The following is a 26,640-nucleotide window of genomic DNA, read 5'->3' as shown; positions in this document are numbered from 1 at the left end:
CATTGAAAGGCTGTTTGGTGGTCAAGTGGAATCGTCTGCTGATATCAATCCAGTTTCTATTGGAAAGTTGTTCCCACTCCAGCAACCACTAGCATAACCTTGATTTATCAGGGGTGCCAAAGATTAAATGGGCACAGTGGTTAAACTTTCCTGTCACTCCTAGAAGTGATCTCTCTAGATCATTGTGGAGTCATGCAGGTGATGAACTGTCCTGGGATAAATAGAAAACTTCATCTCCAGGCACAACTGTGGCATATTCCCAAACAATAATGAGAGATGATAATTGCATTCAGTCCTTGGCTTATCTACTGAGTCTGCTACTGCTGATGTCAATGGACTTGTCGTTTTGAGCATCTGTTCATTCCCAGCTGGACTGAGGCAACTTGCACATAGATCACTAAACAGTAACTTCTGCCCCTCAGTGATAAGAATTCCCTTTGTTAGATGATCACTTACCAAAACACAGAAATACAGAATAGGTGCAATCATGTGTCACATTTTAACCTACTCTGTATTTCTGTGTTTTGGTAAGTGATCATCTAAAAAGGGAATGTCTTGGGATTGCTGTGAAACCCATCCCACCTACCAGAGTGGTAACAGTATGGCCATTATTGTGACATTGTGTCATCAGCAATGAAAATATTGCCACACAATTAGACTTCATGTTTTCTGCACCGGTGACACCAAAGTAGCAATAAAACCAGTCAGCCATCACTTAGATTCCTTGCAACCTGCCAGATCCCTTCACAGTCTCTAATTTTCTGATGGGAACAGGCTATGACAGGAGGCAGCAACTGAAAAGAATGAGTGTCACATACACGCAGGGAAATTGAGGTGATGCTCCTCCATTCATCATATTCTGAATTGGTGGCGGGCCGATGACAAATTCTGGCATAGCCAAGCCAGCTGGTTCTAGTCCAGTGTGAGTCGGTGGGGGCAGAGATTGTATAGTGGTTTAACAAACACTGAAAGGGATTTGCTTTTACAATGTATACAATGAATTATTTGCCCTAAAGTAGTTATATTATTTGCTGGAAACTCTTCTCTTTCCTCCATCCCATCTTGCCCACTTTGCAAATGCATGTTTTCTTTCTTATCCAAGTTCTAATAACACTTTCTAGGTAAACATTAATATAATTTTATTTGGTTAACAGTATAATAAATCAACAAATAATGTTTGACACTGGGATCTAACCAACCAACCAGCTCCTAAAAGGAAATGTCCAGCTCAGTGACACTCAAAAGCCACTCAGAACTACAGAACAAAAAATGTAGGCTGTCATGATTATGAGGGTTAGCCAGCAGCCTGGGGATTAAGGGGTTAACTACACCTAGCCAGGTGGAGTGACCAGTAGGAATGTAGGTGGGACTTTCAAACTGGGACAAAGGAATTTGAGTTTTTTCCTTTCTTTTTTTGTCTCTCTGAGTGAGTCCTCTGCAGCTACAGAGAGGGACAAGCATGTCTCTCTCTCTCTCCAAGAAACAATGCTTCACTTTGGCCGTGTCCAGACTCAGGGGTTTTTTCGGGAAAAGTAGCCTTTTCCCGAAAAAACTTCCCCTGCGTCCAGACTCAAGCCGCGTTCTTTCAAAATTATTTCGAAAGAACGCGGCTTTTCTTTCGATGGCGGTAAACTTCGTTTCACGAGGAAGAACGCCTTCTTTCGAAAGTTCCTCTTTCGAAAGAAGGCGTTCTACAATGTAAAGAGGCCGTCTTCGAAAGAGAGCATCCAGACTCGCTGGTGCTCTCTTTCGAAAAAGCGGATTTCCTCTATCGAAAGATCCGCCTGCAGTCTAGACGCGATCTTTCGAAAGAGGCTCTTTCGAAAGAAGCCTGCAGTCTAGACATAGCCTTTCTGTAAGTAGGGTAAGGTTTAGGTAGTTTCATTAGGCTTTATTGTTTTAAGGATTGGGTATGGGACCTGATATCTGGCACTGCTTAAGAGATGTTTGGCTTTTCTTTTTAACTAAGTTCTAGCCCATAGTATAATTCCTCCATGAGTATATTTTGTTACCTTTCCATCTGATCCTTATGCTTGCAACAGGAATATTGTTGTAATAATAAAAGTTTTCTCTTTTCTTTTTATTATCCTGGCATTGGTTACTTGTGTGTCCTGATTTTTATAATAGGGGTGAGATTTCCCAAATGATCTTTCCCCTAATCTCATTATTAATATTTGTGTGGTGGGAGCAGAAGTTTTATTCCCAAAATCTAGGGTTTTGAGATTTTGGGGGAAGTTTTATACCAAAGCCTGGTAGATAAGGCTTTGGGGTACACTTGCTGGCCCCCACTTCTGCATTTATCATGCCAGAGTGAAGAAGGAGCTATGACATAGGCTAGGAAAATGGAGAACCAACCTAAAACAACCTGATATTTTTAGTAATAAAAGGGTGAAGCACTGGTGTTAAAAAGCCCTTATGGAAGAACACAGAAATCTAGGTTGGTTTGGCTTTTGCTACCATAGAAAGTTCTGCCTTTGGTTTGGGGTTTCTTTTGACAATGATAGAAGTGCATTGTGGTTCTTGTAGAAGGGGTGTAGACAGGGAGAGAAACTGGAGTGACAGGAAATTAGAGTCACATTTGCCTAAATTAGTGATTTGATAGTTACAGAGAACCATGGGCTGGTACATTGGCATAGCCATCTCCAATAGGGGTATGAAAAATCCACAGCTCTGTGAGATGTAGCTATGTTGATGTAACCTCCTGTATAGCCAACTCTTCTGTTGACCTAGCTGCTGACATTAGGGAGGTGGATTTCCTTTGCCGATGGGACACCCCTCTCATCGGTGTAGGTAATGTCTACACTGAAGTGCTGCTGCTGTAGCATTCCAAGTGTAGACAAGTCCCAAGTGTTGAACTTGTGTGGAGGGTGAGGGTGCAAGAGCAGACCCTAGGCTTTTGTAAATGATCATAGTTCAATTGATTTCAGCTGAGACCAACCTACAATCTGTCCCCAGGACTCTGCAGTAGCATTCCAAGATAGCAGTGGATGTCAGGGTTACTCCAGGGCTTGAGATCATGTCTATAGACTGTTTGTGTAGGGCTTTTTAAAGGAATGACTGCATCGTGATGTTTCCCTTTGATAAGACTTTGCTCCATCTCCCCCTCTGCTCTTAGGGCTAAGTTCTGCTTTAACTTACATCGGTGCAACCCTAATAACATCCATGTCAGAGCAGAGTTTAATCTGTAGCCTATAAGTATCATTGCACTCATGACCTATCAGTTCTGACCTATTCCCAACAATGATTAAGTGACCTAAGAATTCAACCCCAAAGAAGGGAAAAAAGTGGGGTTCCTCAGATGTTCCCCCATTGTGTCATTCATATACTATTCCTTCCCCTCTTCTTCTCCTTGCTCCCTTTGGAGCCAGATGCATCATCACTGCACATCAACATTGCAGCTGGCTGCTTGGAATACAACAAGTCAACATCACCCCGGGTGGTGTTTGGGAAGTCAACTCTCGCACAGACTTCCTGTGTGACCTTGGGAGAAATTCAGGCCCCACTGAAGTTACTAGCAAAACTCCTATTGACTTCAATAGGGCAAGGATTTTACTAAATAAGTCCAAAGTTTGTTTGGTTTTTTGTCCGTGTTTTCTCATTTTTAGTGGTTTCCACTGGAAGCTCCTTCCATGGATGTGCTGGATGTCTCCTTAGTTTACCCAGCTCTCTTCCCTGCCTCCCCACTATGCTCCTTTCTTGGTGTATCTGTTCCTAATGAAAATGGCTTGGCACACACCAAACAAATCCCAGGTGCCTCTCTTTGGTCTGCCTTCCTAGGTAGTGCACCAGCCTTGGTGGTTAGAAGCACAAACTAGAACAAAAGTGATAGAGATGTAGCCGCGTTAGTCTGGGGTAGCTGAAACAAAATACAGGACTATTTAGCACTTTAAAGACTAACAAGATGGTTTATTAGATGATGAGCTTTTGTGGGCCAGACCCACTTCCTCAGATCAAATAGTGGAAGAAAGTAGTCACAACCATATATACCAAAGGCTACAATTAAAAAAAATTAACAAATATGCAATGTGATTTGTCCTTTTCATATTTGTTCATTTTTTTTAATTGTATCCTTTGGTATATATGGTTGTGACTACTTTCTTCCACTATTTGATCTGAGGAAGTGGTTTTGGCCCACGAAAGCTCATCATCTAATAAACCATCTTGTTAGTCTTTAAAGTGCTACATTGTCCTGCATTTTGCTAGAACAAAAGTGTCTTTCTGGGTTTTGGGCCTGATCCGCATAAAATGATCTCCGAGTGCTTTGGAGTATATAAAGGAGCCTGCAAGAGGCCTTTTTAGTTCAGCATTGGCATTCCTCCATTATCAGCCTCCAGAGAGTGTTGCTTACGCACTCGCCTTGAGCTGTGAACAATATAGGCATGTGACATTGCTATCTGTTGTCAGTATGGACAGCAAGATGAGGGCTACAACCCATCTGGCAAGGATATTCTACTGCCATTAGCTGCTTGTCTCTGCTCCTCAGACTACCCCTAGCTGCTCCCTTCCCCTCTTTGCAATTGCACATGCTTCACTTTCCTTTCTTAAAAAAAATCCTCTTGGGAGCAGCTATTGGATTCTAAAACCCTTTCTCTTGCATAAGATATTCCACTCAATAACTTCCAGACACAGCCCTCATGTGGAGTACATGGTCTGAATGGTGCAAGGGCTTCTGGGATTTGTTGCTTCATTGGCAGTGCTTCATTAGCTGCAGGGAATGGATTGTGCCACTTTTTCTCATTGCCCCAACTGTGTGGAGATCTCTGTTTGGCTACTATTCCTCAAAGGTGAGCACAGAACTTGAAATTACTGGACTGAAATGCATATGTGTCTAGTGCTTGAGTTAAAGGTCCCAGTTCCCTTAGGCAAAGCTGCCGGGTTCATGGACCTAAAGCTATAGCCCGGCTACCATTAGAGTGACAAAGTGCCACACTGAATGGGTTTTGCTTTCTTCTTGGCCATGGAAGTGCAGCCTGAACTTGAAAGGAGGAGGAGCTTCAGAGAAGGCTCTGACAACCTTGGAGACAAGGAGTTGTTGCATCACTTTAACACTTGCTAGGTACAAACAGATAGAGTTAAAGTGGCACAACCCTGTGGAAGGCTATGGCTACACTACCTGGTTATTTCAAAATAAGTTATTTGGCAATAATAATTTGTGAAATAACTATTTAGAAATAAGCTTATTCTTCTTCACAAGCAAGAGTTGTTATTTTGAAATAACCAGTTCCTTATTTTGAAATAACAGGCTTGGGAGTGTGGATGCTCTGCTTGTTATTTCAAAATAATTCCCCAGTGTAAACATGCCCTAAGCATGGACAGTTATACAGGTATAAAGGAGCTTATACTAGTGTAGTTTATTCCTCTAAATTTAGGGAAATTCTGCCACCTTTACTCAGTGAGGAGTATCATGCTCCAAGAATAGCCCCACTGAAATCAATGGGTCTTTTCACACAGTAAGACACCAAGAACTGCCAGGTTTGATGCACATGCTTATCTTTACAAACTGTATGTAGCACCATTGACTGACTTCACAGGGATTCTTGTCAGTACATGAAGTTAAACATGTGTGTCCATTTGTACAGGATAAGGGCCTAAGGAATTACTCCCGGGGACAGATTTTTCAGAAGCGCTTTGCTCCTATGGGCGCTTACAATAAGGACTTCCTGAGATGTTCTGAAACTCTGGCAACAGGTGAGGAAGGATGGCAGGACATGACGATTATGGAGCCCTTGGGAGTGACTGATTGAAATGATTAGGCTATAAAGGAGCTTTGGGATTTGTTGCCGAGACTAGAGAAGCCAAAGTAAATGTGGAAGATAACTCATGTTTACACACATGCACTCACACAAGGGTTGGGTTGTTTTTTCCTCAAAAATAGCCACTTGCATTTTATTTATAGCTAGTCTCGCATTTCTTCTGCTACTGAGCTGAACATTTACACAAGGGGAAAAAGGAGAGCTGACGAATAACCACTGCATGTGCAGGCTGCAATCATTACCCTTGCCACAGTGGATAGATGTCTGAACCAAACAGAGCAGCAGAACAAGCAAGTATCATTTAACTTGGTGAAATTTTTCATTTGCTCTGGGCAAACCTCTGAAAGTTCAGCGGTTCATTTCCAAACACCCAAAAGATAAAGGACCATAGTCCTTATGCAGTGATTACTCAGTCCTCAGTGTTTGTGGTCCATGTAGACTCCCAAGGCTAGGATTGTGATGCAGCTGTACCTTAGACGTGGGCCATATTTCTGTCGTATCTGGTCACCTCATAATATGTAATGCATCTTTTTACACAGCTCCCCTGTGAGGGAGGGCATACTGTCATCCCTATGCGTTAGATGCAGAACCAACGCATGGAGTCGCCAGGTGACTTGCTCAAGGTCTCGGGCATAGGCTGCCATGGAGCAAGGATCTGAATGCCTGTCTCTGGGTTGCACTCAAATCAAGGACTATTTTTCCTCTCTTGGACTTGGACTCTATGCCCACATAGAGAAATAAGAGAAAGGAAGCACTTATAGATCGGCACAGGCTTTCTGCAGCTTGCGCAGGTGCCAGGATCTTGAGCTACTTGTCCTTCTACTCCCTTCCCAGAAAAGGCGGCCAGAGAATGGTGGGGAACAGTATCCAGCAGTAGAGACAAGCAGGAAGTGGGACACATGGAAGGGATTATCTTAGAGGTTCAGTTGGAATTCTGGACAAAGATTTCCTGCAAGCTCTTCTGGTCCCGCAAGAGAGGCAGGGTTGTCCACTGGACTGAACAGGACCCAGTCCAGAGACCTCATGCACATGGAAGTGACTTTGGATTCACAGGCCATTGTGCACAGAAAGGGCTTGCAAAACTGACCTCCTTCCCTCCCTTCTCCCCCCTCCCCCGCCCCCCCCACTAACCCCTTTTCCAATCCTGGATTTTTCCATTCTTGCTCTATGGCCCAGAGCAAGTCACTAGACTCTCTCTTGCAACTCCCTTGAAATGGGAATGGCAGTGCTTACCAGCTGCAGAAGGTTGTGATGAGGACTCATTAATTAATGTTGGTAGTGTCTTGCTGATAAGATTTGCCCCTGCCATGATGCCTGCATAGCACTGACCATGTTTATTTGCAAGCGTTCAGTTAAATCCTCAGTGGAGTTGATTGAGGCCATGCCTAGCAACCCTGCCTCTGAGGTTTACTAGTACAAATGCTGGTGGAAAGTGAAAATAAAAAGTCCTTTCAGTATTCTCACCAGAAGTGGCTATGTAGCCAAGTGAAAGGTGGGCGGTACAGATGCCACTCTGTGTCGATTCACATGAATCCGGTACAGCCCCAACCAAGACACGTTGCTTCTTTAGCTCAAGCTGCTTCTTTAGCTCATGTTTTTCCCTCCAGTGTGTGGCCCACAAAGGCAGCTATTCATGTTTATGTTTATACATTTAAGGCACAGAAACAAGACCATATGCTTTATCTGATCAGTCAGAACAAACGGACATGACTCAAATGTAGAATAGTCAGCCCATAAAATAATCAACTCAAACAGATAGTCCTCAAGTAATTCATCCTTTTGAAGAAATGATGATCTCCTCATGGATGAAATGGGGATAAATTTGTCAAAGAGTATGTTGGTTAGAAATGATTTGCACTCTTGCTTGTTCTTCTTCTTATTCCCACTCTTATTTTGGTATTGCGTGTCAGAGCACCTCTAATTGCTGCAATGAGATAATGACAAAGGATCTCAGGAAAGGTCACGTTCTTCAGACATTGAACAAGGAACTTTTATGAGTCGATAGCAGTAGTTCTCAAAGTGTGGTCCATGAACCACCCGTCTTCCAGGTGGGGCCGCGAGCTCGGGGCTCACTCCCCTCTTCAGCAGGGAACCTGTGCTGGCACTCCTGCCCCACAGCCTCTCCTCCCCACCCCTGCAAAGTTGGAACACCGGTGCTGGCTTTCTGTTGCAGGGGAGGTAGGTGGGTAAGCCTTGCAGGTCAGATCCAGTGGAAGTGGTGGGAGGGATAGAGCCAGGTAAGCACCCCGCAATTCCCCTCATGCCCAGACCCTGCATCCCCACCTCCCTTCACATACTCCCTTCACACTGAGAACATGAACACTCAGCCTGCTCCTGCACCCAACCTCTTGGCCAGACCCTACACCAGCTCATTCACCCTACTTCCCAGTCAGATCCCACACCCACATCCCCTCCTGCACCCATTTTATTATCATGGGTGGTTGGCTGGTGGTCCTGTGAAGGCACGGGCCAAAAAGTATGAGGACCACTAATCTAAAGAAAGCTACCTTGCTTTCCTCCCCGTTGGCTTAGATCCTTCCCGTGGTCCTCCCTCTCATGGCTTCCTGGTACAATTTAAAGAAATGGTACATTTATCCTCAAGTTTGACACGAGGACATGTTATTATCTTGTTGCAATGGCACACCAAGACAACTTCATGACAACAAATTTGGGGCTTTTCACTTGTCACAACAAGGAGGAGCCATAGTGGGCTCTGGGTGTGTTTCTGTATTTTATGGTGACTGGCAGTAACCTCTATTCTCCTCCTTTTGGGTTAGTTCAGTCACCCTGCCCTCCACCTCCAGGGATGACAACATTGCATTTCATCATGATAGTGTCATGGGCGCTGGACTGCAGTGTCTCACGATGGTTAAAGAGAGACAAAGGAGGCGGCTAGCTTTAAAGAAGCCTTGTTCTCTTTAGTGCACATAAAAATCTTGGCAATTGCCAATGATGGGAAAGGAAACACAGGAAAAAGGACATGACAGTTTAATGGGGTTTTAGAAAAATAACATGTTTTTTTTTAACTTTTTAGTCTCATACTTTTAGTTTTATATAACATAGCACTGGACCTCAGACAGAAATAGCAATCTGCTTTCTTAACAGCCTGGCTTACAAAACTCCCATGTTTTCAACTCTCCAGGCCCCTCTGGAGCAGAAGGCTGTCAATCAGGTCAGATTCTGCTCGCGTTAAAGACAAGTTTCTTTTTGTTTACGCCAAATGCTGTGCAGTTGGTAAATGGTGTTAACTGCAGACCCGCCATCCTAGGCCTGAAGAACTGACAGGAAAAACTACATGACTGGATCTGGTACAGTCCAAAGTAACACATCTGGGTGACACACAAGCTAACTCAGTGGGCTAGGCTAGAGCTAATGTTACACTTCCCCTTTGTCCATTGCTCATGGTGGAGAGGAAGGCAGAGTGGATTTCGATGACTGGAGCTTCATCAGCCAGGATTGGTGCCCAGATGTACAAAACCCCAATTCTTGTTTCTCTGCAGCCTGGGTTGCTGGCTATTTCATGCAGCCCAGTTCCTAAACAAGGCCTGAATCCGCATCACCAGCATAAATTACCAGTCTCTGCCAAGAAGCCTGGGAACTGGAAGTTCAACTGTGTTCCCAGTTGGGTAGGCAGGACGGAGGCATGCTTCCTCCCCCGCCCTGGATCACAGCTTCCACTGCCACTGGATTTGTTCTGTAGACAAATGGGGAACTTTAGGTAGAATGGCTTTCATTTTCCTGCCTTTGCACTGGTGATTGGAGATGAATGCAATGCCATCCCTCCTCTCTCGCCAATTTTCAGCTGGCAGCAGAGCTGTGTGTGGTTGAGAGCAAGCCTAGGCAGGTAGCTGATACCAATTTGTTTGCCAAAGACAACATTATGTTTCAATAGCACAGGTTTGCTTTGATTGGACCTGGTCCACTGACCACCTTTGTTTTCTGAATTCAGTATGAGGTAGAATAGGACCCCCTTAGACATAACAAACACTCGCCAACAAAGCTATGCATACAAGTTTCTTCATGGAGCTGGTCACTAGACACAGTAATTACTGAAGGAGTTCAAAGTTCAGACCCACCATGAGATGCGTTCTATTCTTTCCTCATTCCATTAGGCCTCGTTGCTCAGAGCACCTCTCTAATCTGTCCTCTGGTCACAGGGACAATGTCAGCTGGGCTGGAATATGCAAGCAGCAAGTCAATGAAAGATGCAGTGGTGCATGGTGGTACTGGCAGCAGGTGTGTGCGGGGAGCACCTGGGAGCAAATGTTCTGTTGAGATGTTGATTAATTCTCAGAAAGCCAGTGCTAGCTGCCTTGTCTCTGAATTTCAAACTCATGAAAACAAACAGCTTCACAATGCCTCTGTGCTGGCGATCCATGTCCCCAACATGTATTCATTAAGCAACCCTTTCAAACAGTTAAACTCTGGAGACTTCAAAGCCTCTGAGAGAAAAGACAACTGCCTGGAGCTGACTTTTCACCATCAGCTAAATGGGCAACTGTATTCCGAAAGCCTATGAGTGATTCTATTAGGAGTCGTCTTGGGTCACAGGAGAATACAGCAGTGTGTTTATGGAAAGATTTATTTTTATCTTCGCAGTGCAGAGGACAACAAGCCTGGCCATAGCTGGAACACCCATATGGCTAGAGACATATGACAATAAATTAGTGGAAAATCTTCAAGTTTTCCATCACTTCAGTACATCACTTTTGTACGTGATCATGTCACATTTCTCTCTCCCACATACATACGTGCACACACACATACATGTCTTTCATGTCTCTAACATATGGGTGTTCTAGCCAAAGCCAGGCATGTTACCCTCTGCCTTACTAAGAGCAAAATAGTCTTTCTATTACTAATAGCAAAATAGACATATAATATATGAAGTATAAACATGTAATGTCAGGGGTGCAGGAGAAAGGAAGGGCTAGGGATTAGGACACTGGCCTGGGACTCAAGAAATCTGGGTTCAGTTCCCAATTCAGAAACATACTTTCTGAATGACCTTGGGCAAGTCCCATAATTAACTCCATGCCTCAGTTCCCTGTCTGCAAAGTGTGGATAGCTCTTCCTTATCTTGCAGAAGTGTTCCAAAGACAGAATATGTTAAAGATTGTGAAGTGATGTGGGCTGTCATGGGGTGACACTGGCTCTTTAAAAATAAGCCACCCCCTTGAGCGACATAAGTTACATGGACCTAAGCACCAATGTGGACAGCCATTGGCGAGAGAGCCTCTCCTACCAACATAGCTACTGCCATTCATTGGGGGTGGGTTAAATAAGTGGATGGGAGAACTCTTGCCTGTCAGTTTAGAGTGGCTACACTGCATAGCTGCAAATTGTCTAGGGTAGCCATAGACATACTATTTTTTTCCCCACAGGATGGACCTTCTCTGGGGATGAATCACAGTTGCATAGTGAAGCAGACCACTGTCTGTAGGACTCCTTTGTTGCAAAGCCTGGATAGTGTGTTGTTTTAGTGAATGAGACGGGGACTGCAACCAGAAAGAGAGAGAATACACAGGTTAACCTTACTTCTTGCACATCCTAATTTTTGAGTGTGTCACTTCCGAACCTCAGTGTTTTTTTAATGTTGTCATTGAGTGCAATATGATATAAACAATTATTATAACATATCTCACACAGAGAGGTTTGATTATATGCATCACATATGTGTATGTGCAATTATATTCATAGATGTCATCTGTCTATTTGGATGTGTAATGATTTAGGTACATTTGTGCATGTATAAACAATATAGATGTGTGCATTTAGTTTCACACTCTGTGCAGGTGTATAGGTTGCTGGATTCACAAGGATCTGCATCTTCCTGGGAGTTTATGGCATATGCTCAAAATGTAATGCTATTCCATGCATCATTATGCACGTTTTTAGGCCCTGATTGCAAGGAAGCAAGACAAAGAGTCGAAGAAGACAAACCTTCTACAAAGTCTTTCACTGGTGTTCTCTCCCAGGGTATGTCTACACTGCCACCCTAGTTTGAACTAGGGTGGCTAATGTAGGCAATCGAAGTTGCAAATGAAGCCTGGGATTTAAATATCCCGGGCTTCATTTGCATCTTGCCGGGCGCCGCCATTTTTAAATCCCCGTTAGTGTGGACTCCGTGCCCGCGGCTACACGCGGCACGGAGTAGGTAGTTCGAATTAGGCTTTCTAATTCGAACTACCGTTACACCTCGTTCCTCGTTCCTCTACGGCTTTGAGCTTGTGCCATCACCCAGTACATACATTTGTCCATCTTTTGAATTGGATTGCAATCTTGTGTGCGTAGCTCTGATCATATTGTTTGTGCTCAAAAATAATCTGTCTTTCCATTGCAGTCTAGTAGTGCACCCATTGCTAATCTTGTTTCTTTGACGCAGATTGGCAGACGACTTCTCCACAGGAATGGAAGATGCCCTAGTTCTCCATGTGATTGGGGTCTTGTCTCAGGCTGGCTCTTTAAGGTAAGCTGGGCTTAACCTGGCCTGGGGCCTAGCAGTTAGCTCTCAACCTTGCCCTTGATTTAGCCATGAATGGGCAATTAGTGATGTCAATTGGAGGTAATGGAGATAGAGTGATAGGGCCCAGCTGCAGAAGACTACTAAAATATAGCTGAGTGCTGCTGAGGGGAGAAAACCCAGCAGGACTGGGGAAGAACTGACCCCTGTAGTAGACCCCAGAAGGGAGTGAAGTCAATGGAGAGACTGGCAAAGAGCCAGGACTCTTCTACGAAAAGAAACCCAAAGGGGGCTGAGTTAGGGCCTACAAGTGGAAGAGACCCACTGGGAGCATAGGTAGCTCCTGTGGAAGGGACCCAGAGACAGGGTTTGTAAGTTGAAGCAGAAGATGCCAGTAGCCTAAGAGGTCAGGGGAATTATTCAGTTTTGCTGGCTTTTTGTTTGTCTCTGTTGGTTGCCTTGGAAGAGGTTTGAACTCTGCTAGCCAGCCAGGAGAGCTGAGTCTTGGAAGACACAGTGAGAGGCACAGGGAAGACCTTGGAACCAATGATAGCAGTGACATGATGCATGGACACAAGGGGGCACTCTAAGGGCCAAGTATGCCCCTCCACATCACCCTGTTGGTACACAAAACCCTTGGCTCCCTGGAAGAAACTTAGGAAGAGGGAGCATCAAATGGTCTACAGAATACATTGCTGTACCATACTGAAAAGAGAAAGTGATTGTGGATGATGCTGAAGGTAGATCTGTCCTCTGAGGAATATGGGTTTGAAAAGCAACAGACAGTGTCATCAGTGGTTAGGGTTGCCAGGTGTCCGGTTTTTGCCCAGACAGTCCGTTATTTCTGGCCCCTGTCCGGTAAAAAATCCCCAGAAAATACAGGGCATGTAAAATGTCTGGTATTTTCTGTTTTTCTTGGACGGAAGGCTGGTAGCGACATTGTTCCCCTGCCATATCTGGCATGGGCGGGGGGGGAGGGAAGCAAGGAGCCCAGGGATTCTTAAAGGTGCAGCAACCTTTTTTTTCATCCTCCCAGTTTTTTTGCTCAACCAAGTTTTTTTCCTGCCATGTTCGGGATTTTTGGTGAAAGCATTTGGCAAGCCTATCAGAGGCTGATCTCGGTCTGGTTCCTTATCAGCATGCAGCCACTCCAACTAGTGGTAACTGGTGCCAACCTGTACTGGAAATCTCAGCAGCTGAGTCATGGATAGGACATGCCTTACATTCTGATCTATCTTCTCAGCCAATTAGGTGGTCTTGCCAGGTTAAAATCAAGGCACAAAATCCTTTCCTGCTCCCAGCAATGCTGTATCAATTTGTTGAATAAAGGTAGGTCTTTGGATTATAGGGCTATGAGACGGGACTCACAGGGAGGTCATCCTAGTCATGCCACCTATCCACTTGAAGTTAAGTTTTCCTAACAAAAGGAGCAAAGAGATGGAAGAATAGTTCCCTCAGGGGGGCCAGGGGAAGAAAGCTGCACAGGTGCACTCAGAGGAAGGGCTGGAAGAAAGTTCTGGGATCACTAGGAAGAAAAACAGCTCTTCTCAATCTGAGAAACCCACCCCCTCCACACGCACACTATATGCATTTTGTTTGTCTTTGCTATGAGTCTTGTGTGTTGGTTTTGGAGTAAGTAGACTGCAAGGCCTTTTGAAGCATGTTCACTGAATGCTGGCTATCTTAGGCAACATCCATTTGTGGCTTTTTGCGTAGCCTTATGCATCAGGGCATAAGTGGTGCACAGGCACAAACTGTGGCTTACACACTAGTGGTGAAATCCTGATTATGGGAATCTTGTCATTGATTTTAGAGGCACCAGGATACCATCCTAAGTGTTTGTGCTGAAGTAGCTGCACTGATGTAACTTTACAGCATCATAGTCAGGCAGTTTCCACCAGCATCATAGTCTTTTCATGCCCAAAAAAAAGTCACTCTCAAACTGCACTGATTAGTAGCAAATGGACTAAAAGTCTGGGTTGTTGTCCACACTCCCGCTGAATAGTATCTAACTCCTCAAGTGGTTTCGCTCTCTTCCGTAGGGTGATTCGAGCAATAAATCCATTTCAACCTGGTCTTGTTTTTAAAAGCCCCATGTAACTCCGCTTTTCTCAGCAAGGAAAAATCTACGTGCTTGATCACACTTCTTCCCACAATGCACTGCACATGTTCTAAACTTTTTATAGAAACAGTCTTGGGTGGTGGTGGTGGTTGTTGTTGTTTTTCATCTGTGGGGATTTATCCCACCAGTTGGCCTAATCTGCTCCCAAAATTGACTGATTATGGAAAGCTGTGCAGAAAAAAATAACTCGTGAGAACTGGGGGGAGAGAGAAGGCACTCGGGATAGGCAGGCTAATAATAAAAGGTTATTCTGCAAAGTCCTGCCGTTTGAGTTTGAAGCATTGAATAAGCAGAAGGAGCTCCTCCATTTGGTGTAAGCGCCTATTAAAATAATGGCAGTGATTACCAAGCTTTTTCCTGCCAGGTTGGCTTTGCTGGCATCCAATAGGACTGAATCTCAAAGAACCTCAAGGCTATAGATGGATTTTTCAACCTGAGGCAGATGTCTTTTGATATAGGAGGCTACCGAGGAGACAAGTTCCTTCCAACTCTGTGTCTCCTCTCAGAGCCCCTCGGTTTTGCCAGCTTTATGCTGTAGCCAGTTGCTAAAGGTGCTGCTCTCAGCTAGGTATGGAGCGAGGTAGGAGGTGGGTGTCTTACTTCTGATGGACAGGAGAGCAAGAGAGTAGAGTCATTCCGTGTGTGTGTGTGTGTGCGCGTGTACTGGCTATTAGTATGATTTTCCTGACCCATGTGAAGATGGGTGCTTTGTCTGTGATCTGTGTTAGCCAAAGTGGGCTATAGGTTGTCTCCGTGTGCAATGCAAATACACGTGTGCTCATTTAACACTATAGATATATTTCAGAAAATGATCGTGTTAAGTGAAAACGTGTTATGCGGGGTCAATTTTCCCATTGAAAATAATGGAAAAGGGGGGGGTTGCGTTTCAAGCGGTGGTGTCTATTGGGACCGGGACATAAGGTTGGGGGAGAAAGGGGACTGGGTTACAGCAGGGAGGGGAGGTGTTTGGCTCTGGGGAAGGGAAGAGGGGGAGGGGGATTGGGTTGGAAGTATGGCCCTCTGATGGGTCTGCTGGGACCCGCACTGTGTCCGGTGAGGGGGGGGTCAGCGGGGAATGGTGCAGCGAGCAGCGAACCCTCTGCCGCTTTGCAGGGAGGCAGGGAAAGCCCCACGCAGCCACCGTCAACAGGCCAGCTGGGAAAACCCAGCCACCAGCCTGCAAGTGGAGGCGGAGGAGAGGGGGCAGAAGGAGTGTCAGCAGGGAACAGCGAGTCCGGCGAGGGGGAGTCAGCAGGGAACAGCGCAGCAAGCAGCGAACCCTCCGCTGCTTTGCAGGGAGATGGGGGAAGCCCTGTGCAGCCACTGGCAACGGGCCAGCTGGGGAAATCGTGTTATTCTGGGGACGGTCGTGTAATTAAAACAACCTTCCCTAAAAAAAAATCGTGCTATCGCGAAAATGTGTTAAGCGGGCACGTGTTAAATGAGGAATTACTGTACTGCCAAGTTTTAATTGCACAATCCCACCCTAGGGGAGGGAAGTGGTACCCACAATTCCACTAGCATCAACAGTGTTCAACCCAGGTTGAAACAAGCATCAGTCTGACCCCAGTTTAGGTACAGGTCCTAAACATAAGAAGCCAACCTGTGCTTGGGTCGGAGCCCCATTTGCAGCTGAGCAGCCCAGCACAGAAAGAGGCTTTCCAACTAAAGGCCACTTTGGCCCTAGTATAACTTTAGAGCCACCAAAGGTTCATTGACTGGAATGGTTCCATAGGAATTGCTCGAGTACCGGTGCCTCCCTCCCCCCTTGCTGTGTTCCCTGTGTGTGGCTGTGTGTGAGCAACACAAATCATGCTGTGGCTTTTTCTACTCCAGCCTTACCCTGCCTGAGCAGCTGGAGCTGTACTTAGGGGCTGGAACTAGGAGTGTGTTGCAGCACCCCCTGGCTTGAAGTGTTTTTCATTATGTCCAAAGGGGACAGTTTGGTTCAATGTCTCTTAGCAGCTCTGCTATAAAAATTGCTCCAGAACCTCTGCATTTGTATGATAGGCCAAGAATCTGGAGCCTCTTGGGATGCGGGGATCCCAAAGATAAGCCTCTGATCAATACTGGAGTGTTGTAATGTTTTCCCTTTCATGTCTGTCTCTCCATGGAGGGTGTGCCATTCCCACAGCTGCTTTTAAATATTTGGAGGAATAAAACAGAGAGCAGACTCTGTGTTGGACTTGTGCTTTTAGAACAGCGTGTCTGGGAAGCGCACACATAAAACACACCTTTACTAAAGGCAGCCCATTCAAAACAATGCATTCTCTCCATACCGTCATCTTGAAGATCAGCTTGTGAATGAATTGACTCCGTTCTGTCAGCGGGAGGCTATAAATATAGCAAAAGGCAATGCTTACTGTGCATCACATTTTCCAGTCTGATTTAAAAAAACCAACTGTACTACTGCCAAATCCAAAAAACCTAGCAATAAACTAGCAATGGGGTCTTGTACAGCTTTTTCATGTTGAAGACCAGAGCATGTCCAACTGAGAAATACATTGGAGTCAGATAATAAATGAATCCGACACATGTATCCAGGGGCATATATTGAATGGGGGTCTGGGTGTTTAATTTTCCTTCCTCAAACCAAGATCTGTAATATGCTTCCTGATCTGTGCGCGTGTCTTTCAGTAGATTTGGGGGGAGGAGTTCTGCTGACTGCTTTTCGGATATTGCCAAACATTTCACAGTGGCTATAGCAGAGGTTGTTTTACAACTCTAAGAGGCAAGTACAGAAGGTGCCATAAGCTATCCAGCAAGTCTGTTCTGTCAATGGTGAATATATTAGTCACACTCCTCTGTAGGCTGAAATAGCATCAGAGACCTGCAGTGTTTTTATTTGCTTGAGAAATGCACACTTTTTCTGAGCTGGACTGTGGCTGTCAGAATGGGAGTGAGTGTGTGCCACCTACTTTTTATTTCATAGTTGGTCCCCCTATCAAAGCAGGTAATGGGGCTGCTTGAACTGCGGGGACTTAATCCAAGTGGACCTATCACAAGTCCAGCACAGGCTCTCCGCCGGTTCTTGAGAGTTGCTAAACCAGTCTCTATGCAGCATATTAAGCAGCTGTAGAATTCAATGGCTAGGCAGAGTTTAGACCAGAAAGTATAAGCATAGCTACACACACACACACTCCTTCTGCTTCAGCAGCAGTAAAAAGGGTATGTCTACACTACAAAGTTAATTCAAACTAACGGATGTTAGTTCGAATTAACTTTGATAGGTGCTACACTAGCGCTCCGCTAGTTCGAACTTAATTCGAACTAGCGGAGTGCTTAGTTCGAACTAGGTAAACCTCATTGTACGAGGACTAAGCCTAGTTCGAACTTAATTCGAACTAGTGGGAGGCTAGCCCTCTCCAGCTTTCCCTGGTGGCCACTCTGGCCAACACCAGGGAAACTCTATTGCCCCCCTCCCGGCCCTGGACCCCTTATAGGGGCACGGGCTGGCTACGCTGCCTGTGCCTGGTGCAAGCCTGCCAGCACCCAGCCAGCAGACCCTGCACGTGGCGTGGCACGGCTCGAGCCACCCACCCGATGCCCCCCAGCCCTCCCGCTCTTCCCGGGACCAGGCTGGCGGCTCCCGGGAGCTTGCCCAGGACCGCAAGAGGCGGGCACCCGCCTGGTCCAGTGCAGACATCGTGGACCTTGTCCACGACCTCCGCACTAGGCACAGGAAAGTGGCCGTCTAGGGCAGGAGAGCTGCCAGCTTGGCCACCCAAGAGCAGGTGTGCATGAAAATCAAGGGGGTCCACTGAGACCCCCGACCCTGAGCCCTGAGCTTACAATGGCCGTACTGGGTCAGAACAAAGGTCCATCTAGCCCAGTAGCCTGTCTGCCGACAGCTGCCAACCCTAGGGACCCTGGAGGGGATGGACCAAAGACAGTGACCAAGCCATTTGTCTCGTGCCATCCCTCTCCAGCCTTCCACAAACTTCGGGCAGGGACACCACTCCTACTCCCTGGCTAATAGCACTCCATGGACCCAACCTCCATGACTTGATCTCACTTCTCTTTAAACTCTGTTCTAGTTCTAGCCTTCACAGCCTCCTACAACAAGGAGTTCCACAGGTTGACTCTTTGCTTTGTGAAGAACAACTTTCTGTTATTAGTCTGAAGCCTGCTACCCATTCATTTCCCTTGGTGTTCTCTAGTCCTTCTAATATGGGAACTAATGAAGAACTTTTCTGTCTGCACCCTCTCCACCCCACTTGTGCCTTTATAGACCTCTATCATATCCCCCCTCCATCTCCTCTTTTCTAAGCTGAAAAGTCCCAGTCTCTTTAGCCTCTCTTCATATGGGACCTGTTCCCAATCCCTCATCATTGTAGTTGCCCTCCCCTCTCCCACCCTCTCTCTTCCCCTTTCCCACCTTTTCCCAGTCTCCCCCAGTTTTGTTCAATAAAGAGAGATTCCATTTTGGAAGACACGTTATCTTTATTTTGTACATCAAGAAGAGGGGCTAGGGAAGGGTAAGTGGAAGGAGGTGAGGGAGGAATTTGGCACGAGCCCCCGATGGGGAGGACTGGGCTGGCTCTGCGGGCTTCTGGGGGTGGAAGCTCTCCTGCAGCCCCCCAATTGCCCCCTCTCCCCAGATGGCAACCTGCAGCAAGTGCAGCCGGGCTGATGGCCGAGTGCTGTGATGTGCCCAGTGTGGGTACTCCGGGCAATCCAAGCCAGGACTGCTTTGCAAGTGGGGCACCCCTGAGAACTGTCTGTCCACAAAATGGAATCTCTCTTTATTGGGTCCATTTTTGAGGAGTAACATTAGTTCGGACTAAGGGCTTTAGTCCGAACTAACGCGTCCCACTGCGCACTTCCTGGTTCGAATCAGCCGTGATACAAACTAGCGCGCCGGCGAGATCATGTTAATGGAGCGCGGGATATTTAAATCCCCGCTTCGTTAACTACTTTGGTTGTCTCCATTTGCATCCCTAGTTCGAACTAGGGATGCAGTGTAGACGTACCCTCAGACAGTCCCGGGAGCGAAGACCGGCTAATTATTCCTCACAGTTCATAGCACTATCCCGCTGTACAAGGGAAAATGTCCCTGGAGAAACATGCTGTGTAATGTTATCAAAGTCACTGTCGGGGGAGGCAGTGGGTTCTTTTTAATTCCCCAGGGTGAAATTTCCTTGTGGCTCAAGGCCTGTGTGGACGCGCTAGTTCGAATTAGCAAAACGCTAATTTGAACTAGTTTTTAGTTCTAGATGCATTAGTTCGAATTAGCTTAGTTCGAATTAACTAATTTGAACTAAGTTAGTTCGAATTAGCGCTGTAGTGTAGACATACCCTCAGGGATTAAGCAGGACTTACGTGGTGCCTAGGTCTTGGACTGGCCTTCATAGGGCTGCCAACTCACATGATTGTATCAGGAGTCCTGCCATAACTGGTGTGTTTCTTTAAGTCCCAACTCTTGAAGTTGCATTACAATCTCAGCCGGACTGGGGATAGTACCCCATCTGGTAGGTGTGCACAGGGGCCCTCAATCCAATTTAGGGAGATGGATGCCTGTCTTTCCCCAATTGGTAGATACCACTGGGGCTTAGGCAGGAGAGAGGCAGCTGGATGCTTAGAGGGAGGCAGCAATCTGCATACTTGGAGGCAGAAACATGGGCACCAATGAAGTTTGGGCACCTGCAGCGTTAGGCAGGAGTTGTGTGAATTGTAGTAGCACCTAAAACTGGGACTTCAGCTGGTGTTAAGGCACCTGTGTACCTCAGACCCTCTGTGCCTCAGTTCCCCATCTTTAAAATGGGGCTAATAGCAGCACCCTGCCTCACAGACATTAAAGTTCATGAGGGGCTCAGATCAGACACTATAACAGTGTGGCATCCAAGCACATAAATGATCTCTCTAGAGAGACACCAGTGGGTTCAGTGTCAGGCCTTAGCGGTCACATTAAGAGGACTCAGTCACAGTGTGAGCTTTTTCCTGTATTAGCTAGGGAGGGAAATGGCGTGTCAGCTTTAGTTATTTCTCTCTGGGGACAACAATGAACAACTGCCTCAGAGCAATTGGTCAACAGGTGACTAGCTCACAGAGTAGGAAAATATGATTTGGTAAAAGCTTCACTCAGGAATATAATTCATGGCAGCAGCTTAAATACCAGCCCAAGTTATGTGTCTGCCAATAAATCAACAGCTTGATTCTCACCTCGTAATAGCTCTAACCATATGAGCTGTAACTGACTTTTTCGCTAGCTGCGTTTGCAGGGCGGCATGTGTGGACTCGGCTTTACAAAGAAGGTCTGTTTGCTTATGGGTTTTCTTTCTTCTCCATATTTGCAGCCCCCGCTCTAGCATGACTCCCAGCAGCTGCCGAGACAATGAAAGCTCTGACCAACTGCAAGGGCACAGCTGCATCACGGAGCACACACACTTGCACGCCGCTTTTAAATAGGGCATTTAAGGGCTACTCTAGGAAGGCAAACAGTGCTCGAGAGCAGACATTTTGATCATGAAGGGTAAGGGCTTTTTGAGGTTGTCTATGAGCTTGAATCCCTAGGAAGACACCAGGGTACACTTTTATTATTAATCTGCTAATGCAGTGACTGCTGTGTGTACAGCGTCTAAGGCTCACAGGACAAGTACAGCATTTGGGGGCTAGAATGCTGAAGGTTCCAGTCCTTTGCTTAGGCATAGGCTCACATGCACTACAGCCTTTGCTGTACATTTAGAGGGCAGTGTCACTAGCCAAAAGCCGTATCCTTAAGGGTGACATCGTGAACTGTATTGTCCTCTCTGTTTGTCCCTAGATAAACCCAGAAAGCAGATAAGGCCTATGACACGCAAGGGGGCTATCTGATTTGCTGTACCGTTGGGGGAGCTGGCCCCATGCTCCCGAACAGACATGGCTGGGGGGCTAGCCTCCTCTCCCTCCCTGCCAATTCTTCAGTGCTGCCTGGGATAGGGATGTAAGAAAGTAGTTGACTATTCAATAAGCAGATGCTTATTGGATATTCGACTAGTTGCTCCTACCCACCCCACCCCTTCCCGCTGCCTCCATCAGAGAGAGGCAGCAAGGGGGGTGGGGAACAGGAGCCAGTGCTGGTGGGAACCATCTTAAAAGACAGTTCCCCCCCCCCCCCACCATCTCCGAGGGGGGTCAGGGAAGGCAGAAGCGTAGCAGGGGACCGGGTGCGAGCTGGGAATCAGCTGTCCCAGCTCGCTCCTGGTCCCACCCGCTGTGCTTTAGCTTTTTTAATGTATTAAGAGCGTAGTGGATCTTAATACATTTAAAAGGCAGAACTGCAGTGGGGTTAGCTCCCGGGACCTGGAGCTAACCCTGCTGTGGCTCTGCAGTCCACCCCCCTCCCTTATCAACTAATCGACTAGTCAATGGAAATTCTATTGACTAGTCGATGAGCTAATTAAACGCCATTTAACATCTCTAGCCTGGGGCTCCAGCGGTGATTTACAGGATCCAAAACTCTGGCTGCTATCGCTGCTGAAGTAGCAGCAGTGGGCAGGAGATCCAGGCCCTTTTGAATTGCCAGGTCCTAGGGCAGTTGCTCCCTTTGCACCTATGTTGGTGGTCTTGACAACATCTTGTAATAGTTGTATGAGACTTGTCTAGGCACCACTGTTATTGAAGCTACCGTCTGGAGAAATCTTCTTACTTTACAGAACGTTTCTAGGCTTCCCAACCTTGCTAGAGACCCAGGCTGCCCCAATCTGTGTTTAACTTTTGGACTGAATTATGCCAGGTCTAACTGAACTGCTGTGGCTGTCACTAGATTATTTAGATCCCTCAATTGATTTATCCTAACTTCAGCATTGCATCTGTCCCCATTTATTATCCTATATATAACCAGATGGAACTACCAGAATGTCTCCATGGCAAGAATGTGTTCTAGGCCACAGGTGCATCTTTGTCCGGATTTTAAAAAAAGGTTAGAAGCAAGTGTCAGTTAGAAAAGCAGAACATTGAAACTCATTCAGCGCATTCCAGCATCCATTTGCTAGTGAGAAGAGTTACACCTAATGGCACGCTGCCTGGATGGAATCAGGAGAATCCGAGATGGCAGGAAACTGAAACCTTGCTGTTTGGACCTGGAAAATACAACTATATACTTGTAAATATCCCCCCACACCCAGATTTAACAACAGCTCTTAGGATTCTTATAGCTCCCTTGCTCCAAAGGTTTTTAAAAAGCTTCCTCCATGCTTTGCAAGGCCCAGACACTTTGGAGAAACTATTATTCCCATCTGAAAATGAGTAACCTGAGGCACAGACATATGAAGATGCTCCAGGTCCCACAATGAATCACAGAGAGAGACCTGAGAGCAGAAGCTAAGGAATCCTGCCTCTTGGCACGTATCTAAATATGAAGAAAGGAATGTGCATGTGCTTCTCACTTATGATGGTATAAATCCTTGGCAATGTAAAACCCTCTGAAACTACAACATGGTGTTCCTAGCAACCTTACCAGTGTGGCTCATGCTTCTAATGAGGTTGGGGAGGAGACTGAGATGAAAACTGTGAATGAATTGTTCTGATAAAACTCCCCCATAGGGAGGAAGCATGGGCTAGTGGTTAGGACACTTCACCTGTCAGTGCATCTATTCTCTGTCCCTCCCCTGGCCCATCTATTTAGATTGTTCATTAGCTCTGAAGGGTGGGTATCCTTTTGCTCTGTAGGTATTCAGTGTCAGGCACAAGGGTCTCCGTTGAAACCTCTAGGAGCTAACGTAATGCTAATAACAACCAAAAACTCTTTTGTAAAGAGGAGGGTTGGGAACATGCAAGAGATAGTAGCTAGCCTTCTCAATGTCATGGCCAGGTTGTAGGTGGCCAAGCCTAACAGTCAGAGCCCCCAGTCACAGATAGGAGTGTAGGAGTCCACTGGATGTGGATATCAAAAAGTTGGAAACAACAGGGGGGAGCCCAGTCGTTCAGACCTCTTCCTGATCTGCTTCTTGATTAAGTAGGGCAAATTTGCCAGCCAATCTGCTGCTCTGGGACTCTACCAATAAGACTGCAGAGCAGAACCTCAAACTGTGGCTGGGCTTTCTGGGCCCCAGGCACGGAAGCACCAGCAGCCTGCCAGCCAGAAGGCTGGACTCTGGCTATGCCTGCAGACCCAGGTTCAACACCAGTGGGTCATACCCATCGGGGGCTGGGCTCATGGAGGAGGTATTCTACATAGATGGGTTACTTTGTCTTGATCAGCTGTTCTATAGTTTTGGTCTATAACACAGATGAACCTTCCCAGGCCATCACAGAAGAAGGGACTTGAGACCCCATCCAAGCCTTGTGTGTCCTAAAGGGTTGCTATGGCAAGGGTGCCAACAGTCACCCTGGGCCCATTGGCAAGAGGCAGGGCCTGGGCTGGAAGGGGCAGAGCTGGAGGCAGGTGCACTCAGCCCTACCTGGGGTACACCATGCTGCTTCCCCCCCCCCCCCACTCTCACCCCTTAGAGTATGCCGCGTGGTGCTCTGATGGCAATTTAAAAAGCCCTCATCAGCAGGACTGGCTATGGGATTGCAATCCTAGGACTTTTGGATGGGAGAAGGCATCCCTCTTTGAACCTGACGTTGATTTTTTTCTTAATCTTACATGTGTGCCTAGTAGGTTTTTGTTGCATTTACAAATACCCAGCGAGTTGCTGCCTCGATTTATGGATACTTTATGGCCTGCTGGTGTTCAGTTTAAAGTAGCATGACATGTAGTGATTAGCAGCAGGCTGACCTTCATAGGTCAGTTCAGAAAGCCATCCAAAGGCTTTGGTGTTTATCCAAACCTTCCAATTTTGACCCCTAGCAGAGTGAAGGCAAAGTGAATAGTTCCTGAGAGGATAGACCAAATGTAGGAAGATCTAATCTGGTGGTGGTCTTTTCGGCTGTGTCTAGACTGGCCAGTTTTTCCGGAAAATCAGCCGCTTTTCCAGAAAAACTTGCCAGCTGTCTACACTGGCCACTTGAATTTCCGCAAGAACACTGACTTCCTACTGTCTGAAATCAGTGCTTTTTGCGGAAATACTATGCTGCTCCCATTCGGGCAAAAGTCCCTTTTGCGCAAAACTTTTGTGCAAAAGGGCCAGTGTAGACAGCTCAGATTTGTTTTCCGCAAAAAAGCCCCGATCACGAAAATGGCGATCGGGGCTTTTTTGCAGAAAAGCTCGTCTAGATTGGCACGGACGCTTTTCCGCAAAAAGTGGTTTTGCAGAAAAGCATCCGTGCCAATCTAGACACTCTGTTCCGAAAATGCTTTTAATAGAAAACTTTTCCGTTAAAAACATTTCTGGAAAATCATGCCAATCTAGATGTAGCCTTTATGTGTGCACAGCCCAACAGCTTAGATTTCCCTAGTCCCAGATTTGTGTTCTCTTCCCTCACCTCTAAACCTGGCATATGTGTGTGAATATGAATCTTTAGAATATAGAACCCTTTTCTTCTTGAGATGATCCTGGGATTTGGATTGATAGGTGTAATTCCAGTGCAGTATATCTCCTACGTGACCACTTCATCTGTCTGCCCAGATCTACCATCACATCTTCCGGTTAGAAATGTTGGGCCTGCTTCTTCTTACACTTCTGTGGATGTACATCAGGAGTTATGCTTAAATAAAACTGGTGTATGCAGTGAGGTGAATCAGTGCCATTTTGATTATGTCCTCACTTTTGGCTGTTTCATCCAAATAAACTCCCACCTGATTCCTTCTTCTCTTCTCAGTGGATGATGAACCATGTCTTTCCACTTGCCCAAATTGTATTTCTTTGTATTCGTCCTTAAATGTAAGGCTTTGATCAAGTTAAAGGCACAAGTCCATGGTGCCTGTCAAGCTCTACACAAACACTGCAGCTGCTTCTAGACTGGCATGATTTTCTGCAAATGCTTTTAACAGAAATTTTTCCATTAAAAGCATTTGTGGAAAAGAGCGTCTAGATTGGCATGGACGCTTTTCCGTAAAAGCACTTTTTGCAGAAAAGCGTCCATGCCAATTTAGACGCAGTTTTGAGCAAGAAAGCCCCTATCGCCATTGGGGCTTTTTTGCGCAAAACTGTTCTCAGTTGTCTACACTGGCCCTCTTGCGCAAAAGCATTTGCGCAAGAGGGCTTTTTCCCTGAACGGGAGAGTCATTGTATTTGCGGAAGAACACTGACAATCTTACATTAGATCATCAGTGTTCTTGCGCAAATTCAAAGCGGCCAGTGTATACAGCTGGCAAGTTTTTCCGCAAAAGCAGTGGACTGGCAAGCTGCTTTTGTGGAAAAACCTGCCAGTCTAGACACAGCCTTTGAATAAAAGGTAAAAAGCCCTTATGATTAACTTTAATATCCTAGTGGAATCAATCCCTTTAAATATTTTAATGACAAATTCACACTAGGGGATCCTTTGTTTTCTTAGAGGTTACACAGCTTTGATTATAGGCAATGTAAATTGAATATAGAATATCTCATTAATAAGCCAATTGCTACATCAACACCGTGCTGAACCAAAATGAGGTAGAGAGGTTATAAATGGGGTACAGACCAGGCCCGGGTGCATTTTTTCACTTTGTTGTGATCTTTCTTGTATTGCTTGCAGACTGTGAAACTTACCTCCAAGCAGTGATGCAATAAACTATGTTCTGTACTGGCCCAAGATCAGGCCAACTTTTGTAGAAAGAGAAAAGGGCTACGCAGAGATGGGTTTTTAGTGTGACTTGGTTGTGTATTTCAGAGATGCTCCCTAATTTTGAGTTCAATGGCCAAGACTTCGAGTGTACTCAGTTTCAGCTCTTTGCTGCCAATATCCTATGCAGGCTAAAGGGGTGGAGGCAAACTTTATTTTCTGCCCTTAGGTGGAACAGGCTAGATCTCCTCCCATGGCAACAGAAAGGAGTTAATCCATTGCTGTCGCCAAGTGCGAAAGTGTTTCTACTGGTGATGCTTCTGTGAGGCAGTGTGTGCTCTCAGCAGAGCAATATTATGTAAAAGGGAATGGTGACCCAGCGAGGTGTAATTAGTGTAGCCGTCACATAGGAAATGAACATGTTTGTACAGATTATTTCCAATTTTCAGCAACACCTGCTCACTTACTTTAACCAGATTTCTCAAACAGGGACTAATTAGCACTACCTTGAAAGCTCAGCTTTCTCTAGGCAGGAGCTTCACCTCTGGACTGGTATTTCTTCTGAGGGAGGCTGCATTAAATACTATATCAGAAGCTGATAAAAAGTAAGGAAGTATTTTAATGCCCTAAAAATTACTTAAAATGGAGAAAAAGTTCATCTGCTCTGGCATGGCGCTAAGCTTTGCTCTTTTCAACAGCAGCAAGAGCTGTGATGTAAATTTTTTACTCTGCTTTCC

The 26,640-nt window shown here is 46.0% G+C and overlaps 1 protein-coding gene across 6 annotated transcripts in view; it reads left to right on the top strand.

Moving 5' to 3' along the window:
- Positions 1 to 26,640, top strand: part of LBH (LBH regulator of Wnt signaling pathway) — a 213,409-nt gene that overhangs the window by 73,676 nt on the left and 113,093 nt on the right. For all 6 annotated transcript variants that reach the window (XM_075925342.2, XM_089777487.1, XM_075925344.2 and 3 more), the window contains exon 3: positions 12,139 to 12,222. In XM_075925342.2, the coding sequence (XP_075781457.2) occupies positions 12,139 to 12,222 (84 nt within the window). The remainder of the gene's footprint in view (positions 1 to 12,138; positions 12,223 to 26,640) is intronic.

Source organism: Pelodiscus sinensis, chromosome 3, assembly GCF_052426305.1.
Source record: "Pelodiscus sinensis isolate ZL-2025 chromosome 3, ASM5242630v1, whole genome shotgun sequence".
Taxonomy (NCBI): domain Eukaryota; kingdom Metazoa; phylum Chordata; order Testudines; family Trionychidae; genus Pelodiscus; species Pelodiscus sinensis.
This window is presented reverse-complemented; position numbering and strand designations above follow the sequence as displayed.